This window comes from Papaver somniferum, chromosome 3 (assembly GCF_003573695.1).
Source record: "Papaver somniferum cultivar HN1 chromosome 3, ASM357369v1, whole genome shotgun sequence".
In the NCBI taxonomy this organism is placed as follows: domain Eukaryota; kingdom Viridiplantae; phylum Streptophyta; class Magnoliopsida; order Ranunculales; family Papaveraceae; genus Papaver; species Papaver somniferum.
This window is the reverse complement of record NC_039360.1, coordinates 161,012,272-161,022,630: the sequence shown is the minus strand read 5'-3', so window position 1 is coordinate 161,022,630 and position 10,359 is coordinate 161,012,272. Positions and strand designations below refer to the sequence as shown.

Below are 10,359 nucleotides of genomic sequence, written 5' to 3'. Positions count from 1 at the left end.
CTGATAAATGATAAGATTCTTGGTTACGGAATTAATGTCGAAGTATATGATAGTAAATTAAGGAAATATGACATGGTGCTTCGAGGTTTTGGTAAGAATCCAACGATAATTAACCTTCATTGTTGGAATGAGTTGCGTCAAGAAAATGATTTTGCAGCGGGAATGAAGGTTGAAATATCAGTTTATCGTGATGCCGTGACTAGGAAACTCTCTTTTCCTATCTACAAGATTTCAGAATAGAAGAGGAGGGGGTGTTCTTGGCTTCTTGCGGAAAACAGGGGAGGGGGTTGAGATTAATTAGGCTGGCCTTAATTTTTTTTTTTTTTTTTATTATTGAATTTCAAGTGATTTTCTTTGTTTTTCTTTTTATTATATGGAGGTAAATTTGTATGTTTCAATCCATTTTTGTGGCTGTATGAGATTGAAAAGAGTATACATTGGATTAATGTCAGTTTGCAATAAGTTCAGAAGTGACAAGTGTAGAGTTATCCCGAAACACCAATGAAAATCGCTTAATGAAACATTCAGAAGTTGTGTATATGCACAGCTCTATCATATCATCTAGATTGCGCAATAAAATCCCGAAATACCAGAAATGAACATACATTACACCAGTGTCGACCACTGATTTGAAATTACTCCCAATGTTATTTCCTTTCATAGTCAGTTATCTACTTCGAATGATTTAGTGATAATTAAAAATTCTTTTAGTTGCAAGTCGTTCAAAAGAACAGGGTGAAGGAAAAGTAAGCACTTGCATGAATGGAGTCAGCTATAGATCTTTTTGAAGGAACACAGGTTACACCACTAATTTCAAACAGTGACCAGTGCTACTTCATTCACAGGTTGCTATGTACTTCAAACACTTACCATGAAGGAACACAAATGAAACCATGGATACCTTTTTAATAAATAATAATCAATGTCACATCTTTTCATGTTGCTATATACTTCCAACACTAATTATACGTACGATAAACAGAAGTATGATAAACAGAAGCGGTGTAAGATAGCAACTACGTATCAACCGAAGTGTATCCACCTGAGAGTTGTTTTACCAACTACGTATCAACCGAAGCAGTATTCTAGACATACGACTCTAATTCAACTGCATCAACCAGGCTTTCTGATCATTTAGGCGTGGGTCTTGAGAATTATAACTATTCGAGTTAAAAAAATGTATTGGAGAACCCGTACAACCTGTATAGATCTCACTGGAAGTGATTGCAAAAAGCAGAGTTAATAGTACCTCTTGTTCACCAATCTCTCCCCATATGGAACTAAAAGAGCAGGGTACTATAAACCATCGGTGCAATAGATGCTCCTACAGCTAAACCAGGTAATGACTGTATATTTCAAATCAATTCACTGCCTAGGGGTTTGTCAGACTGTTGTTAGCTTAATTAGGTATATACACAAAGGATATCATGCAAAAGAGGAAGAAAAGGGAAATGAGGTACATGCTAACCATGTTTGACATATTACATGATTCAATTAAGTTATATATCACTCAACTTGGAAGAAATATACAGCAAAGCGTAACGGAACTTGTGGTGGCTGATGGTGCTACTTGAAACTGAGTCAAAATTTAACAATTGGAAATTTCATACAACTGTACATAAATCACATAAAGACAGAATAATATTAAGTTCACACAAGTAATATTATACAACTGTACATATATCACTCACTCACTAAGCCAATGTCAGTAGCATTTAAGTTCACACGAAGGTTACTCGTTATCCAGATGCGAATGTGAAATTTATCTAGGTATTCATGGCCTCATCCTCTTCCGGCTGCTCCAAAGGTGAATCACGGCTTTCAGTCCCCTCAATTTCAATCGTCTCCATTATCTCGGAATCTTCTTTTCCAAAATTGATTCTTTCAATGAAACTAAGGTATCCAGGGCCTCAACCTCTTCCGGCTGCTGCGAAGGAAAACCACAGCTTTCTGTCTTCTCAAATTCAATCGACTCCATTATTTCCGTATCTTCTTCCCCTAATTGTTTCAACGAAATTAAGGTGCTCTTGTGAGGATATATTTCACGAATCCATTCCTCAAAATCCACAAGCCTTTTTGAGGCAGCAACTTTTGGGTCGTAAATATTGAGATAGTTACCAGTGTGATTTAAGATCTTTCCACTCTTGGTAACGGCTATTAGTTGGTCATCTTCAAGCCTAAACTTTTTAGTCCAACCGAATGACTGATGTTCCTCTGGTCCTTTCATGTCATTCTTTTTTTCTAATAGCCAAATGTCAAAACAGCTATAGCCTTCATCTCCTCCGATAGATAGCCAAACAGCAAAATACAAAAACCCGTCCAAAACTCCTACTTTGTTATGACACCAATTACCGTTTGGTGGCAAAGGAGGCGGTGAAAGATGTTCACGAAATTTTTCTTTAGTCAAATCGAAGGTAAAGATCATTTCTAAATCTGTGTTGATCCAATAAAGAGCTCCATTAGCAAAGATCCCTTGTTTCATATAAGTTAGACCGAAATCAATATTGAATGTTCCAAGGTTTCTCCATCCATTGCCGCTGCCTAGAGTGTATACGTAGACTTCTATAATCTTGGTCTGCAAAGGGGACACACGTATACCTACAACTTTGTATTCGTTTGTTGAAGAAATGTAACCAAACCCGCTAGTCCAATTAGCACACCTATCAGTGTCACTAAACTGTATTTTGGAAAGCATGAGATGTTCCCTAGTGATGGGATTACAAATACATATAGACGGGCGTCCACCAAGACAGATCAAGCCATTACACGACCCAACGATGTTAGTACAATAAAACGGAGCTTTTAAATTAACCCTTATGATTCTCTCGATTGGTGTTGTTGATTCATAATTCTGATTATATTCAAAATATTTAAATTCTTGAACATAAATATATTTAGTTGAAACAAGGAAACCCAACTTACCTGAATCATTGTGATTAATTCGATCCAAGTGCATCCGAGAGAACGACCAATGATAAACAAGATTATTCCAAGTCTTACATACTAATTTGGAATCCCAGATCGATTCAGCTGGTACTCTACTGAATATGTCTAACTGAATCTCTAATGGTAGGATGTTAAAGTAATCCATGGAGCTTTTTTAATCTGTATACAGCCCAGAAAACAAGTTTTGGTTAGGATTCAATATTATTGCTGGCAATATAATCGTAAGTGCAAGCTTATTGATTTGGTGTAAAATACAAAATATCTCTAGGTACAAAACTATATATATCAACCAAGAAAATATTTTTGGAAAGGGTCTTTTTTTAATAATTGGAATCCAAGTAGGAAAAGAAAAAAAAAAGGTTTGGATTCATCTACTGCTCAATATTAATTAACTTAAACTACTAGTCAATATCAATTACTAACTTAAACTATCGAAACTAATCTCTTATTTTTGGAAAATATTTTTGTAACAAAATCATGACTCACGTCGTCAATCGATTCGAAAGTACAATGTTTCTCCTTCGCTTATTTAAAAAGGAAAAACAATAATTCAGATATATATATATATATATTTTTAATCGGTATAATTCAAATATATTCAAATCAAAACAATTTAAACGAATGTTGTTTATAAAGGGATTTTATAAACGAGAAAAGAGTTAATATATCAAGGAAATTAATCATTAAAAACCATCAAAAATAGCTTACTCGAAATTAGTTACTCCCCAAGAACTGGTTTGATGAGTTTTATCGAAGTCCATGCTAATTAAATAGGTTCTATTATGTTTGTAAAACCTTGTGACCTTGTTTTTTCTTTTGAAAACTACGGTCACACCTATTTCTCAGATTTCTCCACTGTGAAGCCCACGTTCAGAAATCTGAAGGGCGTGTATCCATTGTTTAGGAAAAAATTATTCTCAAACCCATAATTTATAAAATTTTGTTTCGTTCTTTTTTCTTCTTCATCTTCATATGGGTTTGTTCCAGGTTCAGGTTTATATCAATGAAACTGTTTTTGCTGCTGTTGGTGACGAATTAAGGTATGATGATTACAGTGATGAAATTGAAGAAGATTGATATTAGGGTTTGGAGAAGCTGATTCTGATGTTGTTATCATGTTACCAGCGAGATTTATTGCGAGAAGATACCAGATTTGGTTTGGCTAGATGGTCGAGTTGAAGAGCAACACATGATGGACAATTGATGCAGTCAAGAACACCAAGAAGAGGGGTTTGTGGAGATTAAATCTGGGAGATCCGAGGTGATGGAGGTTGAATCCGAGATGAAATTGGAGATGGGTATGAGTCTAATTAGGTTTATAAGAAGCTGTGCTATCTAATTAGGGTGGGTAAACTGTGAAGATGAGAGGGGATGAGATGCTGTTGCAGGAGGAATCTGTGTGGTTTGAGATTTGCAATGGAGACAACAAACAAATGCATGCGGTATTTGTCGGAGTTTGGACTCAAATGGTGACAGATTACTATATATGCCACAGTAAGTAATGCAGTACTACCCTACAGTATTTACTACGAAGTGAGAGCCAAGCTGGTGTCCTTACCACCTACCCAACACGTTAGGTGTTGTACAACTAAAACACTCCTTACAAGCCAAATCCATTTTCTAGTCCAAATCTCAGCATTGAGCCACATTATTGGTTTATATCTATTGTTATATTAGAAAATGCAGTAGCCAACCAGTCCCGCCAAAGGCAAATAAGCTTTATTCTCATTCAGTTGTTATCTTGGTGAATCTATAGTTAGATGACTCCTTCGACGTGACACTGACATATTTATTTTTTCAAACCCGCGACACATGACTGAATGAGTATGATCAACTAGAAAGTAGTTTTCTTATTAAAGCTTAAATGATTAACCAAATGATTGACATATTTATAATGGTTGGATAAACTGATTTGAAGGAATTGGTGTTGTTGTTTGGGAAGCTACATATGTATTAGTATTGGTATTGGTCATAATGGTTGAATAATCTTTTATGCAGGTATGAAAATGGTGGCATAACCTGTTATGTATCTATAAATATTTTTGCATAACTTGTTATGCAGTCCCGAAAATGATTGCATAACACGTTATGTAGTTATTATTGTAGGTGGATGACAAGTTATGCAGCCTTTTTTGCATAACTTGTTATGAAGTCCAGAGAAAGGTTGCATAACACGTTATGCAGCTAATTTTTGTTAGTATTGAAACCAACAAAAAAAACACGTTGCATAACACGTTATGCACCTATAATAATATTTGCATAACATGTTATGCAGTCGAGAAAATCGATGCATAAAGCATTATGCAACCATATTTTTGTAAGCGCTGAATTAAAAGCATAATCTTTTATGCATCAAAGGAAATGTATGCATAACATGTTACGCATAAATTAATAGATGCATGAACCAAAATATGGTTGCATAACGTTTTATGCATTTTTTGTTGTGTCTGCATAATGTTTTATGCATCGTTTTGGCGGCTGCATAATGGTTATGTAACAAATTTTTGAAAATTTTGCTTAAAAGAATAACCGTCTCCGATTTTTTCGCAAAATTCTTAAATTTGATATTGTTGTTGTTCTCGTTGTGTAGCTCTCTTAAAAAGATTTCCAACGATATAAAATTTGTAAAATTTCCAAAACGCGGTTTTTTAGATATGATATATTCAAGTTGTGTTACCAATTATACCCCTGACGCATAAACGGTTATGGAGACATTTTTCAATATTTCATATGATTATGGGTGTTATAGAAACAAAAAGTAATATTGGACCTGACAACCTGCAGGGAAGTTTCCCTTTTTTCTTTTGCCATCACCCACACCGTCATACACTATCAGGCCCACAATCTCAGGCCCAATATTTCGGTCTCCTCCATAACTACATTAATCCTACCCACAACCGAAAATCTCACTTCGTCAAATGGTTTGCGGTACCAGGGGGTGACCAGACCAGTTGGTGCAAATATATAATGTCCGGAGACTTGTGCATTTCATTATTATTTTCGATATAACGAATAAAAAAAAGAAAAAAAAAGGGGAACTAACTTTCTAACATACTACAGAAGAAGGGGATGTTGGCATGGGAGAAATCCGTGAAGTGTAGATGTTGTGTTGCTATGAGAGATCGGCGACAGTATGCCCCACTTGGTTAGCATATCAAGAGTATGATTGGGTAAGTCGTGGTCAGAATTTGTCCTTGGCAAAGATAAATTCATGGCCGTGGTTGTCCAGACCAAACCATTTTCTGCATATGTGCCTTAGATTTTATAGTTAGGAATGAGTAACCGTGGGAGCTCAATCGTTCTCTATGGACTCATACCCAAAATCCTCTACCATCAACTTCTTCGTCTTCCTTCCTTACGTTCCATTTATTTAGTCATGTGGATGTTCTCCATGGTTTTGAGTTTTGGTTTAGTTCTCGGATCAACCGGGATTGCAAAACTCAAATTAGTTCTCAGATCAATTGGTATTGCAAAACACAAATTACGGGTATGATTTTACCAGTCTTGGTTCTCTGATTCCAAGAAAATTCAAATTTTGGTTCATTATTTGTATTTAAATTTGATTTTGATTCATTATTTCTAAGAAAATTTGATTAAAATTTTTATGTCCAGATTTAAAATGCGTCCGTTGAAGTTTTAACCTAAGTTTATTTTTCAGATTATGCCATGGTGCTCCTCATTTTGACCTAATTGCTAGGGGCCATATGCATATTAGCCTGGTTGCGTCCTCCCAGATCAATGTTCCATCACGAAATATTGCCGCTTTGTTTCAGGTTCTTTATATTTATTTGCGTTTTTCATCTGGAATTACAATCCTCTTAAGTTAACCACAAGAACTGCATGGTTTTTTAGCCTTTCATCTTCTTTTCATGTTTTATGATTTGTCCCTCCAAATAGATAAACGGGGAAATCGTGTGTGATCCCATCAAACCTTATGTTCACATGGTAGTGTTATTTTACTAAAAAAAAAGAAATCATAGGAGAAAAAGAATTCGGTACTGAAGCGATTCTCATGCTCGAGCGGAAAGAGAGAGGCTGAAACCCTAGCTACAAAAAACGTCTGAAGAAATTTTTTTCAGATCTTTTTAGTTCAGGATGTTTTTTCTTTTAAGCTTCAGATAATCCATGACGAAATTTCAAAATACAGTCGTCTCAATAGTGTGACAGGTTCTGTAGCAGCTGAATGGAGGCAATCATTAGAAGCTAATATTATTGGAATTTTAATCTGCAACGAAGTTGGAGGTAATTCTGCTGATACAATCACCATCTTCGTCCCAATTTAATAGATGTAATAATTCCCACTTTTTATTGTCAAGTTCATAAAATAGTGATAGGTAAATCTTATACGTTCTTGAAATGTTTAGCTTATATTACACTTTTGTAGTTGGGTTGTATCGATAATCATCAGAGTTGTCCTTACACAGGGAGGGAGGAATTGCACGTCGTCGGTCCCAGAAATGTTCTTTGGAAATTTGTGCTCTTAATAATGCATGAACTCAGCATTGAGAATCTTAGGTTTGTGTTCTTTGCACTTCTTTGTTTCATTAATCATGACATAGTATGAACACGCAAATTTTCCCTAACCACACAACACTTTTCTGTAGGGGTAAGAAATTATCATTTAGGGCTCTTTTGCACACAGGATGCGAAATGTTCCAGTTAGTTCAAACTTCAACTGGAAACCCCGGTCCTTCTGAGGTTGTTGTTTGTTCCACTTTTATGAAGAGATATCAAGGTTACGATCCCTGTCGCATATAACTATTGAATTTTATTTAAGTACTTCTCGAGACCACTGTAAGTAGCTTTTGATGGGGCTCACACTGTAAAATGCACCCTCTCTTCCACTAATGCCACCAGAGTGTACACGAGTATTGACATACCAGAAGGTATAGAGCTTCAAGCAAAGTAAATTTTATCCATTTTATCTTATAGACAGTGGAGTTCAATAACATTAGTACATATCCAACAGTCTCGAATTAATTTGCATATGCAAGTGTTATATCAATTTGATCCCAACAAAACGAGTACTTCCGAATATTAAGTTTGGCCATTTAATTTCACTTTTTACTGTTTCCATTGTAAGAATACCAATGATGTAGCAAAAGTTCAAAAACCAGTAGACCGTTTTAGTCCTACTACCTCATTTGGTTACTCTTCAACTTCCTTTGAATCCTCTGCCACTGTCCAATAGTTCTGTCATTGCCCATTCTATTGTAGAGGCTGTTGTTTCTGTTCCTCCAAACATTACATCCCTTGCTTCAAAACTAAAATAAAATTACATCCGACGTAATTAAAAATATTAGTCCATCAAAGTTATTTTTGGTTCGATCAAATCATAAGCTACTGCGCGATTTATTTATTTTTCTATTGCTACATCCTTCTTATGATAAGTCTTTTGATATTATCTCGATTGAAAAAAATATAGAGGCCTTAATATTGTCTGTTGAGAGCTTTAAAAAAGTCTTCTCTTTATACTAATTCTATCTCATCCAAGATTCATTTCAATGTGTATAAGTCTCAGAATGGCCATACCCTCAAGAAAAAAAAATCGCATCTGGCATTTCATTTTACCCGCAAATGTCCCCCTTTTGGATCATTTACTTTTGTTGTGATGTTTGCAGGTGCTTGGATGCAGGACCCTGTCATATTATTGTTGCGAGCAAAAAGGGAAAGTATCCATTGAAATTCCGGTTGCTGATAACAACAACACAATAGCCCAATTACTTCGTACCAAATGGGGCCGCCTCCGGAAAAAATAATACCATGCATGCATTCCAATTTATGATATTCATGGATTGGACCTTAATTTTATCCATGTATTTAGCCTGCAAATGTGTTGTGCTAAAAATATTCTAATGGAGACTGGTTGGTAATATCTTGATTGCCGTGGGTGTAGGAAGAAAGTTGTTGGTGAGGATGGTAATATTTGGTATAGAAAATTTGAGACCAAAGTTGGCACTCCCATAGCCAAGTACCTTCTCCATTTTGAAGTTGAAGATGCAACCGGTACCGACATGTTTGGGGCACCGGACAGTGAGGTCCATAAAATGGTTCAACACACTTCCTCCGAACTCATCCCTTAGAGGTAAAATTCCTAAATCCCATAAAGTAGCCCACCAAAGTAATATAATCATTGTTACTAATACAGGAATCAACGAAGGCTGCAATGCTTTTTGTGTTCTCACCATTTCTTCACCTGGCTGCATGTCAGTTCTTTGGTAACTTTGAACTCATTCAACATGACGCAGTGATCACCCACGACGTACACAGTGACCCATATCGACTACCATGGTCCACCTTCTTCCCCTGATTGAAGTGTTTATTTTTTGCATCCGTCAAGGAGGAAATCCAAGTCCAAATCTGGGGTAATATTAAGCATCCAAGAAGCGCGGCGTAATTTTTGAAGATGATGAATAACTAAGAAAATCAGCAGTTCTAGCTTACCGCAGGCTTTGCACATGGAATAAGAACTTTAGTTATTCAAGTGGTGGTGGTTTTTATCATCTTTGGTTTTCTACATTTTGTCGTGTCTGCGTCCCGTCGACTAAATCAATGTTTGGGAGATTTATGCTTTATTATCTCATTTGCCCTCTCATAATTGGTGTTATGTTTTCTTTATTCCCGCTTTAGTCATGAACACAATAATTCCTCATCAATTGTCTTTATTCCTAGAGTTTGTGAAACTCATAGATGATCAACGGTGTTATGTGTTACAATTTCAGTTTGCATTACAATAATCCAATTACATTTTGTTATGAATTCTTCTGTGATGCCATATTTTGTTTGTTTGCAAGCATGGAGCTGCGGAATATATTTATCTGTCATGTTGAGAGTTCCTTGGGGTTTCTGGAAGACATTATCAAACAAAAATATCTGAGGTACATATCCTAGTGAAGGGTGAATTATTCATGCTTTAGAGGTTAAAATGCATTCTTTTACAAGTTATAAGTACAGTTTGTAGACACTAATGACTAAAGATTATGGCTTCGTTTTTTCTTCTGTGATGAAAATTATTACCATATTTTGTGATAGGATACATCTAATTATTTTGCTTCAGCACTGCAGAAATTTTAATTGGTAATATATTTTATCCCAATAACGGGATACATAGCTTAAACCAAATCAATATGCTGAGAAAAAGAGTAATGAAGCCTAATTCGTGTTCGTGCCATTAATAAGTAATTTTTAATGGAAAAATTAATAAGAGTGGCCTCTAACCAGTGTTCCACCTTGGTTGAAATTAATAGAAAAGATAAATCAACGGTGATGGTTTGTTCAACTTAAATATCATAATTGTTTTACTAATTAGTGTTTCATTAATTGCACATAATAAATAATCTATTCATTATAAAGTGTTTTATTAATTAGTGTTTCACTAATTGCTCATAATAAATGACTAATCATTTTTTAATT

The 10,359-nt window shown here is 35.4% G+C and overlaps 2 protein-coding genes across 8 annotated transcripts; one reads left to right on the top strand and one right to left on the bottom strand.

The window, feature by feature from the left end:
- Positions 1-1,849: 1,849 nt before the first annotated feature.
- LOC113360240 lies at positions 1,850-2,931 on the bottom strand. The gene is made up of 2 exons (XM_026603772.1): positions 2,923-2,931; positions 1,850-2,677 (listed from the first exon to the last, which is right to left on the bottom strand). Exons 1-2 carry the CDS (start codon positions 2,929-2,931, stop codon positions 1,850-1,852), a joined length of 837 nt encoding a protein of 278 aa, XP_026459557.1.
- A 3,271-nt stretch (positions 2,932-6,202) lies between these two features.
- LOC113357843 lies at positions 6,203-9,656 on the top strand. Of its 7 annotated transcripts, none has more exons than XR_003363953.1 (7): positions 6,203-6,433; positions 6,605-6,719; positions 7,094-7,188; positions 7,371-7,461; positions 7,551-7,644; positions 8,568-9,031; positions 9,107-9,656. XR_003363953.1 is itself a non-coding variant. In XM_026601332.1 (6 exons), the coding sequence occupies exons 2-6, from the start codon at positions 6,685-6,687 to the stop codon at positions 8,703-8,705; spliced, it is 441 nt and encodes a 146-aa protein (XP_026457117.1). In that variant the 5' UTR covers positions 6,203-6,433; positions 6,605-6,684; the 3' UTR covers positions 8,706-9,656. The 7 variants fall into 7 exon arrangements, 3 of the variants coding, with proteins under 3 accessions (XP_026457117.1, XP_026457116.1, XP_026457118.1); XR_003363952.1 differs by having other exon boundaries at positions 9,095-9,656; XR_003363955.1 differs by having other exon boundaries at positions 7,126-7,188; positions 7,551-7,681; positions 8,568-9,656.
- Positions 9,657-10,359: the final 703 nt, after the last annotated feature.

Bases quoted from the DNA above. Each gene is read 5' to 3' on its own strand.
- LOC113357843 (XM_026601331.1), top strand. From the start codon at position 6,685: ATGTTCCATCACGAAATATTGCCGCTTTGTTTCAG. The intron at 7,189-7,370 runs GTAATTCTGCTG...GTCCTTACACAG, and splicing joins AATCTGCAACGAAGTTGGAG to GGAGGGAGGAATTGCACGTC. The intron at 7,462-7,550 runs GTTTGTGTTCTT...ACTTTTCTGTAG, and splicing joins CTCAGCATTGAGAATCTTAG to GGGTAAGAAATTATCATTTA.